This window comes from Carassius carassius, chromosome 35 (genome assembly GCF_963082965.1).
Source record: "Carassius carassius chromosome 35, fCarCar2.1, whole genome shotgun sequence".
In the NCBI taxonomy this organism is placed as follows: domain Eukaryota; kingdom Metazoa; phylum Chordata; class Actinopteri; order Cypriniformes; family Cyprinidae; genus Carassius; species Carassius carassius.
Genome location: NC_081789.1, coordinates 23041155 through 23064289, shown reverse-complemented (window position 1 = coordinate 23064289; position 23135 = coordinate 23041155). Strand labels below are relative to the sequence as shown.

At 36.5% G+C, this 23135-nt stretch overlaps 1 protein-coding gene across 6 annotated transcripts in view; it reads right to left on the bottom strand.

Moving 5' to 3' along the window:
- The window catches only part of pde1ca (phosphodiesterase 1C, calmodulin-dependent a), a 67291-nt gene that overhangs the window by 19424 nt on the left and 24732 nt on the right, over positions 1 to 23135 (bottom strand). For all 6 annotated transcript variants that reach the window (XM_059525006.1, XM_059525001.1, XM_059525005.1 and 3 more), the window contains 3 exons: positions 2328 to 2441; positions 537 to 719; positions 149 to 215 (listed from right to left, as the gene is read on the bottom strand). In XM_059525006.1, coding sequence (XP_059380989.1) covers positions 149 to 215; positions 537 to 719; positions 2328 to 2441 — 364 coding nt within the window. The remainder of the gene's footprint in view (positions 1 to 148; positions 216 to 536; positions 720 to 2327; positions 2442 to 23135) is intronic.

Here is a 23135-nt window from a genome sequence, read left to right as displayed (position 1 = left end):
CCTTGTTGTTTCTCACATAAGCTATTGTACATACAAAATGTGTTGCATTCACACATCTCGCATTCATGCTGTGACCAGGTTGTGCGTGTGTTTGTGCATATGTGCATTTGAGGTCACAACCTAGAATCTGATTGGCTCGTTCCATTACCTTCAAGGCCGTGATCACGCTGGGTGGATAGCTCAGCCCCACCATGTTGGAGGTCCGTCGGTACATCCTGTCAGAAAGAGATAACACACTCCTGTCAGTGTGTGAGAGCTTCTGAGAAATGAAGAAGGAGGATATCCCTTGTTTCACTCTAGATGTCTTTTTACATTAATATTTTAGGAGCATGCAGTGCTGTGAATATGAGACTAGACAGGAAATGCACAGCAGGGTCACAGGTCGGAGTCTTGATCGATCTATGAGTCAGGCCCTGCTTAAAATGTATCAGCTCTTTATCAGTTCTTCGAAGGTTTCCATCTTTTACCCGTGGGATGCCTATAGGGTTTAAATTAGTTGACTTTATACCGTTAGCTTTGGAGAAACCTTCACACACCTTTCCACAAATATCCCTGCTTGCACTGCATGCACGATGCTGCGAAATCGCGGCTTCTCCTCTGACCGTCTCAACATCAGCCCCATCTGACGTGTGAAAGTTGACGCCAGCCAGTCGCGCACTTCTGAGGGAACAGAGTCAGACTGGATGTCACTGAGCTCATCTTCTGTATCCACCAACCGCCTGCAGGAACACAGCACAGCACAGAGACATATAAGACACGATTACGGTCTGAAGACACTAAATGGGTAAGTCATGTCACTTTCGATCATGTCAGATGAAATTTCAGCCAAAATGCCTTTGAGCAAAAGTGATGGAAAGAAAAAGATAAAAATATACAATTCCACTTCAAAGACAGGGGAAATACAAACTAACATATCTGATCACCTAAACATAACTTAGATATGGAAAACCATCTCCACCACAAAAAAAAAAAAAAAAAAAAAAAAAAAAAAAAAAAAAAAATTCACGTTTTGATAAATAATAATTCTAAGATAAAACATTGCAACTGTGACAGAAAAAGTCTAAATTCTTTATAATTACAAGATAAAGGACGAATTATGACTCAAATCAAAATAATGAGATAAAGTCACAATTGAGAAAAGTCCAAATTATGAGATAAAAAGACATCATTTCTGACAGTTGACATACTAAATGATAATACTGATACAAAAAGTCCAAATTATGACGTTATAATGAGATAAAAGACGAAATTATAAGTCAAGTCAAAATTGAGAAGTCTAAATAATGAGATAAGACATCATTGTGACATTTGAAATTGACACAAAATGATAATCCTGACACACAAAAAAACTAAATTATGACATTAAAAGATTAAATTAGATGTAAAAATTATGACAAAAACTTAAAATTGGCCATCAAAATTATAAAAGAAAAAGTAATAATTTTGACTAAATTGTAACTGACATACTAACTTTATAATAATATTTATGACAAAAAGTCAAAAGTATGAGTTAAAGTCATAATTATGATAAGACGAGTCAGAATTATGACAGTCAATTATGACAAATAAATTAGACTTTCTCATAATTATGACCTAGTATTTCATAATTTAGACTTCCCATAATGATGTATTTTTATGTCATGCCACATGGCGCTGCGAGTGGATCACTGAGTTGGTCATAAGAACTCTAATTAGTCTGATTTAAGATTGAATCACTGAAACTGGTTTTGTAAACAGAATCAAATAGTTCATTCAATAAAGCATTGAAATTTCCCTCGTGAGCATGCTAAAAAGAACGAGGAAGGATATCAAGACTTTTTGTTTATTAATTTGGTATGCTCTTTTTATAAAGTTAAGATATAGGAAACCCAATATGGCACACAAACTTGTATGGACTATAATTATGATACTTTATGGCATTTTGCATCCAGTTTGAAATCTGAAAGCTCCAGTCCCTATTCATTACAAGTGCATAAAAAAAAAGGTAGATTCAGTAAAAAATTTCAAATTTTTAAAAAGTATATCAAACAGGTTTGGAAAAACATAAGGGGGAGTGAATGATGCAAAATTTAATTTCCCTCTCAGATGGTTGCCAATGTTTCCATTTCTGTCTAAACAACTGAATAAAAACACATCAAAGGCTGGAGCACTCATGGCAGTAAGGGACATCATTACAGAGCACATGCAATCCCTCTCACAGAGGTTTAAGAGCAGCTTTAGAGATTAAACACACTCTAGGAACAACATATACCTCTGACCCCAAACTTGTTGGTTTAATATTTGCCAAAAAAAGACAGAGAAATTCAGAATGTCTGTGTTGTGCTTACCTTGTTTCTTCAATGTAGACAGATTCCAAAACGGATGCAGCATATTCTAGGTTTTTCTTCAAGTCGACAACAGAAGCCTCACCTCTCTCCAACTGTTTCACCAAACATCTCAGCCTGAAAAAAAAAAAAAGACAGAATTTGATTAGGAAAAAGTAGTTTTTGGATTTAATGGCTTGTATTTAACTGAACAGGACAGTGGAGATAAGGGGGAAAAAAGATCAATAAAATAAAATAAACATAGTTCCAGTCTTGGATACCGAGTTCCAACAGTGCTAAAATCCACAAAATAATAATAGCTATGCAGTGAAATGGCTGCTTTGCCTTAGTTTAATGTCCTCTTGTCCCCCACCCCCCAAATATTAGCAGCATCAAGTCTCTGGCACCATGGCTATAATTCAGTGAATAGTCTGCATCACTGTTTTGTTTATGAGCCACACACAGTATCTCTGAAGTGAACTACGATCTTCAGTCATGTGGACAGAGGGTCAAATCATAAGGCCAAACGTCCCAGGTGTGTGCAGCAGAGAGATTTTTCTGCATGGGTCTAGGTGATGAGGTGCATGTTTGCATGAATGGAGAACACAGGAAACACGTTTGACCCAGTTCCCATCCCCAAAAAACTGGACTGAGCGAGCCAGAGCAGCATGCAGGGATGAGACCGAGTAAAATCATGCAGTCAATCTACTGTAGAAATGTACAGTATAAGATATTTTGCAAAATATAAGATGATATTCCAAAAGCACATTTAGGAGAATGCTGGTTTTAACCATTTCATTTGCCACTGACTTTAAATGTATGGTCAAAAAATACAATGAAAAATAATTGGAACCAAAACAATTATCAAATAAACATGGAAATAAACATTTATCAAAATATATATATATTTTTTTACTCAGAATTGTTAAATTCACAATCGTGGAATATAAATTCGCAATTGCGAGAAATAAAGTCAGAATTGGGAGATATAAACTCACAATTTCTGACTTTTTTTCTTGCAATTGTGAGTTTGTATCTCGCATTTCGGACTATTTTATTTTTTTAAACTTATAAAGTCCAGCTCTGAGGAGAAAAACAATTCTGTTACATATCTCTTAGCTCGCAACTGTGAGTTTAAATGACACAATTCTGAATACATTTCTCATAATTGTGAGTAAATATCTCGGAATTCTGACTTTTCTCTTAAAAAAAAAAACCTATATGTAAACTCAAAACTGTAAGATTCTGTAAAAAGTCGCAATTACCTTTTTTATTTTTTATTCAGTGGCAGAAACGGGCCTTGGGGGTGAGTAAGTGCTCGCAAACAAAATTTTTTGGGTGGGCTATCCCTTTAAATTCACAGTTTTATTCAAACTTTCTAATTTATTTTAGAAAAATAGTATGGTTTGACTGTAAATGCCCTCCTAAAACATGGTTTTCATGTTTTTTACATTTTTACAGGTAAGCAGGTGTCTTGATACACTGAATCACTTATTTTTAAGTATTGATAATTATATTGAAGCAGTCTTTGTTAATTGAAAATTAGGGAAAATTACCATTGAAAATAAATTAATTAAATTAAAAAATAAATTAAATTACATTTCTGTGGCATAGCCATGATACTGATAAAAATAAAAATACACATGAACAAATCTTGAAAGTGATCAGTTGGGAAATATTTACATATTTAGTCCATTTCTACAAAAACGGACAACTTGTGAGTCTTCTCTCAATGATCTCTTGTCCTCTGTCTTCAAGTGGTCGGCAGCTGTGTTATTTGAATCAAGTGCTCTCGTTCAACTGAAAGCGTGACGTCAGAAGCAGGGTCAAGGACACGCTGTTTGAGCAATGTTATCAAAACAGGCGAAGCGGAGCAGAAACACATTCCGCTGGTGTCCCCAAGGAATCCCCTCCTTCAGACACACACACAATCGATGCCGCAAGTCAATGCCATCCCATTAGAGGATTAGTACTTCCTAGAATCTGTCCGGAGCAGAAATGATAAGAGCAAAAATTCTTTAGACGTGCGCGTCTGCTCGGCCACCACTGCACAATGTATGACCTTTCTAATACAGAGAGAGAGTCAGATTAGATGCTTACGATTAGACCATTAAACCACGCCTTCCATTTCAGATTGGAAGCAGATCAGATTTAGACAGCATGTTTCAAATAGGAATGTAAATGTGTTTTTGTCATGATTTGCAAGCTCGGTAATGTCTGTGAACAGGAAATGGTGAAGCCAAAATGCATAAACATGTTGCAATTTCCCTGAGCTGAATTCTACAGGGAAATTCACTTTTAATGTCCATCTGACAGTCAGTGGAAAAAAGGGAAATGCTTTTATTGATTGTGTGTGTGTGTTTTTCTTAAAATGGCACGTGTTGTTGATGAGGATGGATTATGATGTCAGTAGACCCTTTGCACCCAACAAAACCTTTTCTACTGCATAATTTTCTATTATATACTATAATAGAACGGCAATTTCACACTGATTTTATTTTAATTAAATGTTAACATTAATATCAGGTTTTGGTCAATACTTTAGGCTTTAGGCCCATATGCTAGTTGGTTATATTAATAATAAATGTATTATTATAATAATTATTATTATGTTTATTAATAATATTATTGCAAATTATAAATAATATTTAAACAATGACATGTTCAAATAAAATTTGAATAATAAATAATAATTAAATGTAAACATAATAATCAGGATTTGTATAAATACTTGTACTTTAAGACCATACTTTTAATCTGTTGATCTTTGTTGGTTATAATAATAATACTAATAATACTAATAATAATAATTATTATTATTTGTTTATTAATAAAATTATTATCAAACATTATAAATATTATTTCAACAATGACATTTAAACAAATTCATTTAAACAATGTTGGAACTATCAAATTGGTATTGAAGAACATAATTTTTTTTTATTAAATAAAATGCAAAGCAACAACAAAACAATCTAGCAGGCATTATCGTAACCTACAGGTCAGAGCAACAGTTTAAAGTTATGTTAGATCTCTTAAACATTCTAGCTCCTCGACTAACGCCACATTCGTTTTAATGTCACAGACATTTGAAGGAAATTCTATTGTCCCCTTGAGCGCTGAGGTTTGTCACCATGACAGTAAACACAAGAACGCACGTCGTTATGTACAACAGGATGCATTCAATGCATTGGCCAAGCATTTGTGACTGCATTTGCATATTTACATAGAGTATGTGTGTCTGGCCGAAGGCGAGCTTTTTATGTAAATATAATTCTATTCAATGCTCATTCACGGTCATATTTTGTCTGACAGACATGCAGTTTGTTTTGTATGAACAGACCACCAGTGGCATCACACACTAGGCTTCCTGTTCATTAGCGGCTCCTAATGAGGATGTGTGCTGATGACTCATCATGAATGTTTGACTTTCACAGAGCAGATAAACTCCAGCCTAAGGGGTTAAGACTGCAAACTTGCGAAGGAAGACGTCTAAGCCAGACTCTATGGCTATGTTAAAAAAAACCCAGTGAGCTTCCTACCTAGACAGCATTTAAATATATAAAATGCCTAGATAGATAGATAGAGAGGTAGATAGACAGATATGCTTAATCTTATTAGTTTTTAATTGTATTTTATTCAACATTTATGCGTGCTACATGTTTTAATGTTATATATTTCAGTATTCCGTTGTTCACTTGTGTTTAGAACAGAGGTTTTGTCACCATTGACTTTTATGTCTGTGCCGAGGCTCCAGATCTCAAGGGCGTCACAACCAGATCACTCAATGGAGTGTCAGATACAGCACGAACAGGGAAACACTATTAAAACACAGACCTCTGGAGAGACGTGACGATGTGTGGACTTTCTTGTCTGCCTTTTTTCATTCACTTTTAATCCTCCTTTTGATCTTATCTCCCTCCTTTTTATTCTTTATTTTAAAATATAACACACAAACACAATCACACACACACAAATGCATTAACTTACACAAACCGCTTACCTGAAAATCAACACATGCCCTCTTTCGTTCCACCCTTCCCCACGCTCTGAGAGATTTCCATTTTTCTCTCTCTACTGAAGGTCAATGGATGGTCTTTTTTAAGGTTAGTCATTGAAGATCTGAGCTATTATCACACTTTACTGACTTTGCGAAAATGCACAAAAGCTTCGGGACGTCTAAGGACACAGAATTTATTCAGGACGCCCGTGTCACGCTTGAGTTCCTGTATTGTTGCACTGGCAGACGCTTCCCTCACTAAGCAGAATCTCTGGATGGTTAGTTTGACAGTCTGGCCATCAGATTGAGGTTCTATTCCAAATCCTCATGAGTTGCCTCAATGTCTACACACTTCTTACTTGAAATAGACACGCATATCTGACCGATTTGGAGTGTTCTTCATATAAAGTAACTCATACATTAGTGTTTTATATATACTGTATAACACTTGAAGAGAAATCAGTTCACAGTGGATTTCAAAGCAGTTTGATGTTAGCATGTTGCAAACAACAATAATGATTTTGTGCTGCATTCAAGGAATACATTTTCATTGGTTTATGCATTCCCTGGCTTGGGAATTGAACCCATGACCTTGGCAAGGCTTTAATACCTTTTAAAACCTTTAAGGAAGACAAACAGAGGACAGAGAAAGAAAGAAAGAAAGAAAGAAAGAAAGAAAGAAAGAAAGAAAGAAAGAAAGAAAGAAAGAAAGATATTTGCTTGACAAAATGGACAAAAATATATGAATAATTAAAAAGAAAAGTTTAAAATAAAATAAAATAAAATGCTTGGCCACAGAGACAAAAGATTTGCTTGACTAAATGGTGGGAAAATACATAAATAAAATAAAAATAAACAGAGGATTCATAGATAAGACATGAAAGAAAGAAAGAAATATGTTTAGCCAAATAGAGAAAAAATAAATAGAATAAAATAGATTTGCTTGACAAAATGGAGGAACATTTTTAAATATACTTGACAAAAGAGAAACAAACAAACATTTTAGAGGTTTGTTCTCATTATTACAAAATATGCAAAAAAAATTATAATCATTGAATTGAAATCTTCACTATAATCCTGTGAATTCTGTTTTCTTGGAGCAGGGTTGTGCAAATTTGTCAGTCTTGCATAGAACAGCATGGCTGCGTGACATAGCAGGAAGTGTTAGGTTGTTGATGGGTTTGTAAGTCATGTTTGCTGTCGTGAGTTATTTCTCCTGGGTGTTTGTGCTGAGTGGACTGTTTACTGTGACCTTGACGGATCTGGTGAGCTCAAACTCTGTTATTCTGAACGCCACGTTCCGGCATGGCGGAGGTTGCCATGGTGATTTGCGATGCGTCAGTCGACTGGCACATGTAGCCTGAAACATATGTGGCGTCCACGGGGGGCCCACATGCCTTCCTTCCGCATAGTGGGGGACTGGACCACAAGGATATGCTGGTAATCAGGTCCTAAACAATCAGTGCTTAAATCTCCATCCGGATGTGGTTTCAGAAAGGAAGAGAGGTCAGCACCCCGATTTCACATTAGTTTATTAATTCCGGCTCACAGCCGGAGTCCCACAGGAATGAATACTCGACCAGGGACAAAGATACAAGAAACCGATTGGATTGAGAATAATTAAATAATATTCTCCAGTGACATCTCCTTAACCTCCAAAGATCAAACTCAACAAAATAAACATACCATAAGCCTGACAATCTTTTAAACCGGATTGGTCTCAAAACACAATTAATTTTTGATGGAAAGAATGAGAAATACTATAAGGAAATCAAATTCAAACTGAGTTTCTTGCATAAATACCATATCTCAATGTGTATAAAAAAATTAAATATATTCAGATGTTTCACTCAAAAATCAAAAAGAAATCCCTATACCATTTTGAATATAGAAAACATTACCCTAATTTTGCATATTTCTATGACATTTAAGCACGTTCCACCACAAAAAAAATCTCATTCCTGTAAAAAAATCTAATATTTATTAGTTTACTTATTCTAACTAATGAAAATCATGTCTAAGAATAAAAAATCAATTCAACAAATACAACCCAACCATGATTTATGCTTACAATTTTACTTAAACTTACTTTAGAATTTAAATAACATGATAATTTTCTGCAGTGAGTACAGTAATGAAAATTAAACTTCTCTTAGAATATTCTGAGAACAAAGAATTCAAGATAATGCCACAATTCAATCTTAACGGTCCCCAAAATAGGCTTGGTTTCAGAAACACGCACAGACCTCTCTAATCTCAGAGATTTAACAGATAAATCTCTGCTCACCAGACCAGAGATGGGTCTGAACCCGTCAGCAACAGGTTCAGTGTGTTAAGCCTTTCCAAAACCAAAGCACAGTGGCGGATGAAGCAGAAAAACAAATGTTAGGGCGATCTTCTCAAGCACATCAGGTTTAAACCTGTCTGTTAAGCACAACACTGTAAAAGCTCTATAAACCCTTTAATCAGGCTGGGGAGGGCAGGACTAAGTGCGCCGTAATCCCCTTTAACGGCTCTCTAATTGGATTCTGGCAAAATTACTCATGCACATACAGGACTGAAATGATGTCTGTGGCTCCAATAGCTTCACTAACTGAACTCTGACAAATGTGTAAACAAGGGACCAAAAAAAAAAAAAACTGAAGGAACCCGGATTAATCATTCAGGATTAAAAACAACACATTCCTGGCACATCCACAATGATATCATATTGAGCCATATAAGAAACACTGTAGTATTATCACAAAGGCTGCATACTAGATGTAATCATCCACACGTAACTTTACATATTATCTATTTTAAAACCTTTGACGGAGAGTTCAAAACGTGTTCAATCATTCTGACAACTGAAAAAAGATTGTCTATTGCATTTTCCTCAGTATTACAAATTACACTTCAAGGGGAAGTCGTGGCCTAATGGTTAGAGAGTTGGACTCGCAATCGAAGGGTTGTGAGTTCGAGTCTTGGGTCGGCAGGAATTGGGGTTCGAGTCTTGGGCCGGCAGGAATTGTGGTGGGGGGAGTGCATGTACAGTTCTCTCTCCACCTTCAATACCATGACTTAGGTGCCCTTGAGCAAAGCATTGAACACCCAATATAAATGGCTGCCCACTGCTCCGGGTGTGTGTTCACGGTGTGTGTGTGTGTGTGTGTTCACTGCTCTGTGTGTGTGCTCTTCGGATGGGTTAAATGCAGAGCATGAATTCTGAGTATGGGTCACCATACTTGGCTGAATGTCACGTCACTTTCACAAAACACAAACTTTCTCGCCCTGGAATATGCTCATATGTCATGGTCTATGATGGCTGCAATTTTTCTTTTGACTGCTTTATCATCCAACCAGGCAGGAATGAATTACAAAATAAATTGTAGAAAAAGTAGAAGAAATCATTGCAGATTTCAATCAACCCAAAAATAAGGATTCTGTCATCATTTATATACCCTCATGTTGTTTCAAACTTGTACTTCTGATTTACTTTCTTCTCCATACAATTAAAGTCTAAGGGATGTTCGGACCCCCAATGTTCTTCAAAATATTTTTGAGTCAGTGCATTGACTCAAAGCGTCGCAATACGGCAAATCACAGGACTGCCCTAATCTTCTCCAGTCACATGCAGAAACTACATGCACACACACACTCACTATGCACACAATGGGCGATGCAATCATTAAAGAATTCACTTTATCAGATTCACTCCATCTGTCCAACATTATTTTCACTCTGTTTTTCAAACACTTTTTTTCTTATGAAGCACTAAAACAGATTAATGCATTAAGCAGGCGATGTGAATATATAAAGTAGGTGATAAAGAGACTGGTCTGCAATCTGTTCATTGGTTTGGAAATGGAAGTGGGATGTCAGCTTTGCATGTTAAATATAGTTTATAAACTATAAACAACTAAAAAGAAGATGGATTAGAAAGATTGTCTAATTACTAAATCTACAAATGTGCGCAAAGAATTATGGGTATGTCAGTAAATGATCAACAGAGGTGATTTTGTGAGAAAATGAGATAAGAACCAGTGAAATATTTCTAATTGTTATCTTGCTGAAATGGGTTTTGCCTCAATTCTCTAAAACAATGAATGGTCAAGATTCACTAAATACCAAACCTGCAAATGTGTGCAAAGAATTATGGGTATGTCAGTAAATGATCAACAGAGGAGAATTTGTGAGAAAACGAGCTAAGTAGAGATAAGAACCAGTGAAATACTTCTAATTGTTAACTTGCTGACATGGGTTTTGCCTCGATTAATCCAGAAAACATCCACATGGGAAGAGATTATGGTAGTTTGTAAATGAGTGAACCAATGAGAGGATCAGAGAGGGAAAGTCCAGTGCCATTCAGCACTACTACACACCACTTCATCTGATCACATTTGTTTAATTACAATGATAGATTCTAATATTTTAGTGAAGGTACAAATGGAGATTTCAGTGATATTTCCAATACTGCATGCTCCAGTCATAAACACTAGGGCTGGGTAAAATGTGTAAAACACATTATTTATTTGAGTCAGTCCTTCTACTGAATCATTCTAAACAAACAAACACAAACTCTGAACTAGAAACCTATATTTGTAATACATCATGGGAGTCACATGTGAGTTTACAAAAATAGAGTTTAGGATTTTATCATAATTCTAAGCAACCTCATAATTTTACACAACAACTTTTGGTTGTTGATTTTTTTAATCAGAATAAAATTTGTATTTTTTTAAATAATGACTCGTTATTATTTTTATAATATAACAAATTAGAAGTTTTACAGCATGAGATGGGCACTGTTCCTTAAATATACCCAAACGAATCAGAAGAATTCAAATCAAAATTTAACCAAACTGATATTGAATTAAATAAAAATATTAAATCAAATCAAGGGCTTGTGAATCAGAATCTATTTGAATCTGAAAATGCACCCAAATGATTCAGAATTAAACAAATATTAAATCGAATCAAGAGAAAAAACTAATCAAATCAAGTATTCAAAATAGCAATTGTTTAATGAATCAAATAAAGTCAAATCCGTAAATGTACTCAAATTAATCAGATCAGAATCAAACTAATATCAAGTCAAATCAAATAATCAAAACCCAAATCAAATCATATTGAATTTAATCAAAATAATCATTCAAACTTAATCTAGAAATGTACCCAAACTAAACAAAATTAAACTAATAATGAATCAAGTCAAAATCAAATCAAAGGCCTATGAATCAAAATCGAATCTGGAAATGTGTAATTTTTATTTATTCATTTTACATTAAATATTGTAAAATGAATAAAGATTTATTTTATATATTTATTTGTTTTACATACAATAATACATATATTGTTATAAATTATTAATTATAAAACAGTTATTTATTTTTACTTTTTTAATGTATTATTTAGCTACATTTTAGAACATAAAATAAACAGTTATACATATGTATTTTAATTTGTCCATTTAATACTCAGCTATAATGAATGGGAATGCTAACAGTTCTCCAGCTGTGAACCTCCTCGGCCTGCTAAGGAAAATTAGTAGGGCCATATTTAAGTCAACTTTTTGCGGCTTAATAGTTACAGATACTATTCCATATCGCGATTTGATTTAAAGGTACAATTTGTAAGATATTTGCAGTAAAATATCCAAAAACCACTAGGCTAGTGTTAAATATTTTATCCAGCTGATTACTAACAATATCTATAATGTTTTCAAGTACTTGTAAATTATGAGAAATTTCCCATTCTAAACAGTGACACGGGGCAGTGCAGTCGCCTGTCAATGACGTTAGTTACCACCTTTGTTACCACCTTTACTGACGTAGAAACCACATGACAACAGTTGGACAAATGCGGAAGTAGTGTCTAGCGTCCAGCAAACCACTAGCTTGCTTCAAGCAGTTCCTTATTTACTTCTTCTTGCACGTTTTATGGTGGATTGTGTTACTTATTTATGGAACATAATTACTGTTTACCGTCTGCCGCTGGTTCTGTCGACAAGGACAGCTCCCGTAAACGTAAGCGTACGGGCCAACCAAACGACCCAAGAACAGTTTGATACAAGAGGAGAAAATGAGCGAGGATCAATATCGATGTTGCATTTTCTAGATGGAGAGAGCTTCGCGACAAGCGTCAACTAGAAAGAGATGCCGATCTCGCTTGTGTTTTACTCGACAGGTGAGTTGCTTGATTCGTATCTTTACAGAAAACGTATGCTATTATAACGATCAACAAGATTAGTATTATGGGGCATACACGCCAAACGCGGGGCATCGCGTCTCTAGACCCGCGCGAGGACGTGTCTGATCCATAGTCTGATAGCGTCTTTGTATTGACTTTGTATGTAACATTAATCTACTTGTGCAAATCGTTGAACTCGCGTTTGCTAAGTAATTAGTTGTAAACCTTCCATTACTCGGGTCTACTTCAAAATAATAAAATTATGACATCAAACACAACATTTAAAAAACTTTACCTCATCCGTTAAGTGCATGATTTCTCTTTCCGTTTCTCTTAGCGTCATCAAACCACGCGATTGTTATTGTTTAGGTAGTGCGCCCTCTAGTGGCAGGTCCTACAACCTGTACCTTTAAGTGTAATTACCTACTTTTGATTAATTCAATCAATATTTGACCAATTCCGTGACATTCCGTGTTAAACTGTGAATTCCGTTTTTATGACTGGATTCCACGATTCCGTCAGCGTTTTCCGCATCATGGAAATCATAGGGCCCTATATTAGCATGTGTCATAGTGTATGAATAAGGAACTTTCAAAATCCTTTGAGTTATCCTTTATTACATTTATGCGAGTGATGAAATCTGCAAACAGCTGTGGGTGAAAAACAGTGGGATGGAAAGAGATTTTGGAGCTGGCACTCACAAAAAGAGGCAACTCGGGCTGATTTGAAGTGACCATCTGTGGCATGGTGAAAATCATGTTCTTCACGAAATAGCATTTATCCATGCTGCCACAGGCGTTCACAATGCGCTGGCAGCTTTGCAATAAAGGGCAGCTTGTTTATTGAGCGGGACACAATATCTCACAAATGTTACTCTGGTATGAAGGTCAGTCAAAGCTTCAGGTTACAGGTCATATGCTTACTTTAACTGCCTTCCAAAACTAAACAGACACGGGGCAGATGGAAAAAAAGATAGATGGATGGGAAGAGAGAGAGAGAGGAATTCATTAAATATTCAACTCCTATTTTGTTCAGCAACACTTCAGTGGAGACGTAAGATTGATAATTGGTGAAGATCCAACCGACACTGAACTGTCACTCAGCCCTTACAATCCCATTTATCCTGAACCCCCCTCACATTTCACTCTCTAGTGACGACATGAAGGTCACTGATACACAAAAGTACACATACACACTTCACTGCACATTCTACAGGGAATTTAGATTATTTAGCTGATTTGATTAATTGCAAATAACTAACTACTCAGGGTCTCTTAGACAGCTTTGAAATACGACCTGGGTTTGACTGTACAGTGTGTTATATATAGCCGTAGAACAGAACAAAACAGGGTTCCATACGACTATGGATGCATAACCTTGCTGTATGACCTAATCACCCACACCCAGCCCCCAAAAACCTAGCAAAACTGGTGGTTATCACAGTAAATGCTTCTGTCTACATGCTAAACATTTGTACCTTATGCAATTCATTAAAATTCATCTTGTTTGCTCTCATTCAGGATTAATGACCGCAGGTAATCTGAGGTTGAAGATTTGAAGCACTAGAGGAGATAAAACACAGCTTTAATGATTTTTCCACATCTGAGAGTAAACAAGAGCATCAGAAAATTGCAAGGAGAGAAATCACAAGAAATTACGTTTCTTTGCAGCGAATTAGAATTGAAAGAGCTGAAAAAACACTATAGCGAAAAATATTTTCTTTGAAAGAAATCGATCATTTTATTTATACAGAAATATTTTATATTTTATACAGAAAAGATGCATTAGATTGATAAAAGATATTTATAATGTTACAAAAGATTTATATTTCAAATAAATGCTTTTTGTTTGAATTTTCTATTTAATAAAAAAAATGCATTTCATTTCTGACACAATTTGTCAGTTATTCAAAATACAAAACCTGTCTTCGCCTCTGAAATGTCACAGGTGGGGAAAATTAAGCATATAAAAATCATGCATTTAATTGATGCTTTTATCCAGTGTGTCCAAGCATTTTATCAGTAAAAATAATGACAATAATAAATAAAAACACCATACATTATAATTTGTATAATTATTAATATTTATGTAATATTATGATAATTTTATTTTTAATAATACATTGTCCATATACATTTTCTTAATTTAATTTCATTCTAATTTTGTAATAATAACAATAATAGTCCACTTTCAGATTTTACTGGTGATTTGACATACTATTAAAATAAGAGTATTATGAATCAGCCAACACTGATTTTTTTCCATCCCTTTTGATATATAGATATGGGGATGCAGCAACTGCCAAAATTGCCGCCAAGTGGACTGTATAAATATAAACCGACATAAGTTCCAGAGAATCTGTCCAGTCTGGGAGGAAGAGCCCTGTTCCTCTGTAACCGTGGAGACAGAAGCAGCGGTGGATCATGGGCAGTGTAACCAATGATGCTAACAGTGGGTGAAAAGTTTAATGGCCATAACAACACACCATTTACTGCCCGTCATCACTAATTAAGACCAGAGAGGCTGGTGTGGAATTAGCCAGGATGGGGAAACTCTAAATACAGCCGCTGTTGTCTGTTGAGCAGCTGGGCAGACAGAAACAGTTGACTCTGTTGTGTCTGTTCTGTTCAGGTCACTAATTGTCTCAGTGGCTGGTGCTCTGGTGCGAAGGCAACGAGAGGTTGAAGGCCAAAGTGTTGACACAGCATTTGCCAGGTCCATCTGGAGTCTTTCAGAAAGGTCCAGACCTCCAGAATGTCTCATGGGGGACAGAATCAATGCCCAGTCTGATCTGATTCAGTCACATGACAGGATATGACATAATATGTAACAGAAATCCAGAAGTGCACAACTGACCCTTTAAGATCCCCCCATTTTGTTTAATATACTTAGAGAAGCTTTACAACAAATTTCACAAGAAAGAAAAACGTACAATTTCAGTAATTGAAGAAATTGAATGGATATTATTGTACCTTAATCAGATGGAATTACAAAGTGTTTTATATGTAATTTTTCTGAAACAGAAATAATTAAATTACATAATAATGTGATTACAAAGTGTAGAGACTGTGAATCCGAATCAAGTATCACAACGAAAAGAGTGAAAGTGAGAAGAAAAACACCTTATTTGAAACCAATTATGGACAGAACAGTAATGTTTCCACAATGTTAGACTTACACTAGAAAGAGCAAAAGCTAGTCTGTATGATGGACAGTTGTCAAGGTTGGATTAGTCAGAACCTTTTTAAAAGCAGACATATTTAAACAGGGCTTGGGGAAGTGACTCAGTCAGTGCAACAATATAAACCGACAGAACGGTTCCTAATGCTTCCACAACGTTTGAAACATTTAAACAAATAGGACTGTCCCAAATTTATTTCAGAAAAAACAGTAGAAGTTGGTCTGGCAACATGATGGATGGCAACAGACGGTAAAAGGGATAGTTTACCAAAAAATTCAATTACCCCATCATCTACTTATCCTTAAGCCATCCTTTTCTTCTTTCAGATGAATACAATCTGACTTATATTAAAAAATGTCCTGGCTCTTTCAAGTTTTATATTGGCAGTGAATGGAAATTGTGATTCTGAAGCAAAATAAAGTGCAAAATCCATCATAAATCATGAGAGTAAATCATGGGGTAATTTAAATTTTTGGATGACTTATCCCTTTAAGGAAGGGCTGGTCAGTAACATTTTAAAGGCAGGGCTTAGGAAAGGCTAATATATCAATGTTACCTGCTAAAATGGTTCCTAATGTTTCTACAGTGTCTGCAACATAGGGCTTCAAAAGACTTACATCAGAAAAAGAGTAAAAGATGGTCTGATAATATGGCAACAGTTTCTAAGGAAGGAACAGTCAGTAACATTTTAAGACAGACTTAGCAAAGGCTCAATTAAAGGCAGCACAGATCCTTGCTTAACTCCTCCCCTGTTATAAAAGCCGATAAATGTCTGGGTTTAAGGTCAAGAGCTTTGTATAGCTGCAATTATGATTTTGATAGGTCATTATGCCACTGATTGGACATTTTCTATGCTGTAAACCCACTTTGCCAGCTATTCCCACGTAAACAGACATCCTACTTTATTTCACACTGAGGCCATCAGGGCTCAATTGTAGATTTCAGAATATTAAAATGAGTCTCAGCACTGAATGCAGATTCACTGATAGTACCTTAATAACAGAATCAATCGTTGTCTATTTCTTCATCAACCCATTTCTCACTTTAGCCCGATGGCAGTACCCAGTTTCGATTTAAAGCAGTTGTATTGTCTGATTTCCAAGAGCCAAGTCAAACCTGGCACTGATCATCTGAAACATTCCCAAGGCTGGCAGAACACACCGAATGGTTTAAATTATGCTGAAATGAGTTTCAGTAAAAACATAAACCCTTCCATCCCTTCTCTTTCCCAAAATGAAGTTGAAAGCGGCAGCCACGAACGAGTTCATCCTAACAGACAGTCAATACAAATCAGCAGGATCCCAAGGCAAAATGGAGAGCCTGGTAAAATTATGTAAAACTAGAAAAGCAGGTACAGGAGCACTCTGCTAACCTTCACAAGCAACTACAGTATATTTAGTCAGCAAGATGATATTTTTCTTTGCAGATTAGGTGGTACGGAAAACACAAAAACACGGGATGATTATCAATTGTCGGCAGGTGGAAGGTGGAGATTTATTCACTAATGCCCACACAACATGACATTTCACCACAGCTTAACAGGTTGAAAGCATCTGCATGCCGGATAAACATCCCTCTGTATCGCCTGATTATTAATAAATATTACTTTCCTCAGGGTGGGGAATGAGTGACAGGGAGCGAAGAATCATTATTTAAATTAGATTTTTACTCTTTATGTACAAATGTTTTTGCCACACTGCAGAAAAATCAAACACCTTAAAAAAATCTACGTCTTAACACTGTAATTATGAATATTGCAACTTTCCTCAATAAGCCACATGATAATTTCAGGAATAACGTTTGTGGTTTTATAACTCGACACAGATTGACTCCTTCAGGAAGCACCACTAATAACAATGTTTGCTCATCTAAGGGATTACATATTAAACAGAAAGGATTGAGAATATACCTCATACCTGTGTATTCATAGTCTGCAGCTGCAAAGCCTAACAAATCCTCAGTGTTTTGCGTCTCATCATCCGGCACACAGAATATCAGCTTTAGAGAAAAGCTCTCCTAACATCAGAGTTAAACACCTCAGATCTCCTCATGCCTGAGTGGCATTTCCAACTAAAGGTCTCTGCCAGAGACTGATAATAAAGATGCCGTTCTCCAAAATTTTTTAGTAAAATGGTTCTAAAATAGAGTGCGATGAGTCCCTGGCCTCATAATTCCCCATAGAGGAAAGAGTCAATATTTTTGCAGTTCTGTTCGGTGACACTAAAAATGACACATTTCAACTTAATATTAAATAAATATAATTCTGGAGCGAATATGCATATGTAATATGCAAGATGATTGTAAATAATGGTTTGAACATCGGCCTCATTCTGCTCCCACGACCCAAGCCCTGGAGGAGCCCCATCATGCACGATAGGTCATCTGCGGCCAAAGTCATCACAGCTGTGCTGTTTTGTGCAGCTGAAGAGCTGTGTGAGCTTAGGCCAAAGCCAGATCTGCTCCAAGAGAAAAGAGTGTTTATCCCTCAACAGTATTTTTGCAGTTGGAGACTCAGTCATTTAATCAGTATGCCCTACAGATATCTGCATGGGAATGAAGAGCGAGGTCAGAGGTCACCGGTACTGTATATCCCTCATGCGATAGCAATGACCAGGAGCAGTGTATTAAAGAGTGTTGCAGAGAGGCTTCTGGGTTTTAGCTTGCCTGGGGTGCAAACTGCTGATTTTCTTTGTGCCATTATTTCGAACCCATCTATAAATCAGATTAATAAACACAACTGAAGTTCCAAGGTCACGACTTTCCATCACAGTTATACCGTCTCCATCCACGCAAGCTATTTTTCTGCAAGTCATTCAAACTAGCTGAAGCAGAAACCAAGAAGTCCGACATTACTAAGTCATGGCAAGATTAATGCTGTTTGTAGCACATTACATTCTGAATTGTACAATGCAAAAAACATTTTCTGTGACTATTTACACAGCCCATCTTGTTGGCATTTGGCTATTTTAACTAACATTGGCTGAGCCAGATAAAGTTACAAAAGAAACCAAGCTGGAGGATGGCAACATAGCGTGGAGAGTAAAGTCATATCTACTGTTGCTCTGCACAATTGAGTGGGCAAATTCTATTCATTTTGATAGGAATCTGTGCGATTGGGAGTTTTGCGTGAGGGTGAAAAAGTTTCCCAAACAGATTTCGCTTGTGTTGAAGTTGGTCACACAAATTCGCTGTGATTAGCAACAAAAAACCGGGTGGTCTGAAAGTGACTTTTACGAGCAGCGCTTCATAAATCGCAAAAAAAAAAAACATTGATAAAAAGGAAAATGAATGATTTGTGCCCTCAGAAATTTGCCTAAATTGCGCAAACTTGACGCAAACTCACGCAATTAGCAACAGAAACTGGTTGGTTTGAAAGTGACTTTTGTGAGCAGGGCACCATACATTGACGGACAATGGAAACTAATGATGGAAAATGGACCAATTCTACCTGCAATATTTTGCCTGAATTTCACAAATGTGACCGCACTTTAAGGCCAGTGGATTTGATGTGACAATTCAATAGTAATAATAAAGTGTTAAATGGGAATTTAATTGAAATTGGATGTAGTGTGCACTGATCACATGTGCTGAGCATTTCAGTATCCTAATCAATAAATTTGCAACCTATTTTACTTGAAAATAAATTAAATGGGACCTCATTTTATATATCAGGAATTGACTGGATCAGGAAAATAATGACAGCTTATATTTTGTTACTAATAAAAAAACTATATAATAATAATATATTTTTTAAAAACTTATGGGCTCAACCAATTGCATGAGTTTAGGGGACAGGACTACCTGTTTGACTGACCAATTAGAGACAGGGAAGTGCTTCGGAAACCTGTTAAAAATAAGTAAATAAAATGCAATAATTCACACTAGTGGTGCATAAATTACACACTTAGCTTTAAATTATGTCTGGAAATGCTTTTAATTCATTCCTTAAAAAAAAAAATTCAGGCATCATCTTTCCCGATACTTTTATATCATCTTGCATAGCAGATCATAATTCAAGCCGTCTGAACCTCAAAATTACCTATTTTTGTTGTTGGAAGGGCGGTTTGTTATGATGTGCATGGAATTCATCACAAATTAATGCTAGTCAGCACCTGTATCCCATTATTGTGTGGGAGCAGCAGGGAATGAGGGGTCGTCGTGTGGCCGGAAGAGATTGCTCCCTGCTCTGGTAGATAAACCCAGACTCATTTCTGCTCTCCATCTCACTGCCGGCAAATTGAAGGACAGATCAGAGCGAAGCATACGTGCAATCGGCACTGCACTCTTCAACAGAGCATCACATTTAATCCCGGCAAACCCCTGTGGGCACGGGACTCTTCAGGAGAATGGAATAATACGATCAGGAAAGCTCACTCGAGGTCTATGCGGGAAGTGAATAAAGATAGACTAAAGGATGACAATGGCATCCATTTTGTCTCCCTGTTTTGTATTCAATTGACAAAACACACCAGGGACGGCAGCTCCCCGGGGAGGGCATTGGTGTTGTAAGGTGAAATCGCTTGTTAAATATGTCACTTTTTGACTGGAGTAATTATCTTGTTAATCATCAGATGAGGAGGCTGTGATTCAATGGCTGTGAAGCGATCAATTAACAAGCTGAAATCAGTCAGCAGAGGCATGACGAGAAAACACCTCGAGAGCCGAACGTGCTCATCTAGTGCAAGAAACTCACAAATGCCAAAACGCAGCTCTGGATCACTGACGGACTCAATCGTTTGAGATGTTTTTGTGTAAAAAGTCTAAACACTCCAATGCGAAAGAGAATTTTAATCTGTCGGTGGTTTCTAAATATTTATCTCTGTTTCATTCCAACTTGGAAAAGCTAATCGGCTTCACATGTAGTCTATCAGAATGACACAACGCTGTGAGGAGAAGAAAGTTGAACGCAGACAGACTGTTGGGTTCAAACCACATCAAAGCTAGTTTCCACACCACAAGAAGTCAAAAAGAAAAGAGAACCTCAGGATAACATGTAAACAAACCCCATCTGCGCAGGGCTCTGGTGAGTTTGAATGCCCCAGTGTACATTACGCCATGTGTGAGAAACAGATTGAAGTGCCATCGGGCTGCGGGAGCCTGTAATAGCTGTGCTGCCTCTGACTGGGAAGCCAGTCTTAATTAGATCATCAGAAAAGGCCACAATGATGGCCGTTATACACTCCCTGGATTCAGTGGCTCGGGTATGCAAACACTGGACAAAATGCCAGTGGCATTGCCAAATATTTGCCCCTTTAAATACCTTCTTGAGTCAAAGAAGATTAAAAATCACTTTCGTCCTGGCAAAGACTGGCAGCTAATAATAATTATAACAATTAATTGGCACATTGGACTAATCAAGATGGTCTTCATCAACAGCTTGTCTTTTGATAGGAAAATCTTAGAAATGTTGAAGTCTATCACATCACATGTGCCCATCACATTTAGTTACAAGCTGTATGGCATGCCAAATAATGCCCTAACCAACTCAAACCACAATGTGTGAGTCACTGATAGTGTGTTGCAGACTATTTGGCAAATGGTAAAAAATAAAATAAAAATAAAAAACACAAACCCTGTGCAGTGTGACCCAACTGAATTTGACCTAGAATGTTGTTTCTCTTGGAGCTATAAAATACATCACACATGCTTACATACAACAACATGACACATTTTATTCAACTTTTGTTGCCCTCAATACAATAACAATTTCAAATGTCAGTCAGGTTGCCAAACAATGCTGGTTTGGTATATAGTCAATGAAAGATATTTTGGCATACATTTGTTGGACATAATTAACATTTTGCTACCATTTATCCAACCTTCAAGCTGCTACAACCCCTTATTATTTGTATTTTTTTTTTTTCAATAGTCATTGGTTCTTGGGTCTTAAGGTCATAGCACAAGGAGTCTGAAATTCTCAACTGAAATTTTTGCAGGTTAAAAAATGAGTACAAACTTATGTTGTGTCAATCACGTTTACACACTGCCTCCGAAACCTTTGTCCGTCATTAAAAAGTTCGGATTAGGTTCGATTTTCTGAATTTTCACATCCGTAACAAGCATTTGATAGGAAAGGATGACCAATACAAAAAGAAAGAGAAAAAATGCATCCAAAAATTTCAAACTTAGTGTGTAATGACCTTTAAACTCAAGATTTTGATGTACAAAATAATTTGATGGTGTTTTTAGGTCATTTTTGGATCTTAGCAATACATTCTTTTTTGTTGCGTGAAAAAGACATGGAATTCCTTTTGAGTTCTTCAGAAAATAATTACAAAAAAAACTATTTTGGAAAAACCTGTTCCTTCACTGCACAACAGTGTGGACGAGAGATTTATTTGAACACACAAGAATCTCTCACGACTTAATCATCAGAGACATAAATCCTGTGAAGGAATGAAGTGATGGTGATAATTACTTCAAATTAAACAGCTGCCACAAACAGCCCCACCAGCGCTTTATTTTGCCTGAGAAAACGTCACTCTTCCCAATTCTATATACACATAAGATAAAAATGAGGACAATGCTGATTTAAGCTGATTCTTATCAAACATTCTCACAAGTCTTCTGAGCAAAAAAATTGCTATGCATAGCCAAACTTTTGACTATAATGTGTAGCTTACACTGGAGCGTTTGACAACCAACGATTACCCACTAATATAGAAAGAGATTGTTGACATATATGACCAAACTGAGTTTGTTTTGTCATTGTGTGCCATTTAGGAGTTCATCAGAAATAAAATATAGGATGTGCTGTCTAAGCTTGAGACTGGGCCCAAAATAATTTCCCGAACTGGGTTTGGTGAAACAAAAACCATTATCAAGACAAATGAAAATATCAGTGATATATATGATCTGATGTCTGAACGGCCTGTGACCTTTCACCTTTATGGGCTCTTAAAGCATAACTCCCTCAAGCCCCATTCAAAAACACACAAACACACTTCCCTCCACACACAGTCATTGACATCTCCAACACCTGCCAAACCATCAAAGCCTGACAATCACAGACATTGTCATGTACACAAACACACACACACACACACACACACACACACACACACACACACACACACACACACGACACAGTGAGAAGGGAAGGACAGGCATCAGCTGCTGGCTGTTTATGTCTCTGTGTGTGTGAGTGTGAGTGTGAGTGTGTATGTGTATGTGTATGTGTATGTGTATGTGTATGTGTGTGCGTGTGTGTGTGCGTGTGTGTGTGTGTGTGTGTGTGTGTGTGTGTGTGTGTGTGTGTGTGTGTGTGTGAACACATTGTCAAGATCATAGTCATAACTGACCGGTTAAAGCTTTTTTTGTTTAGTCTCTGGTTGATGTCAGAGGACGTCTGTAGCTGTTCTATTTGGGTTGTGTTTGAGTGTGTCTTTCAAATACCTTCAAATACTGTATAAACAGCTAGACTGATATACTGTATCTGAGACACATAGAGATAGACTACAGGGTCCTTACAAAAAAGTACCAT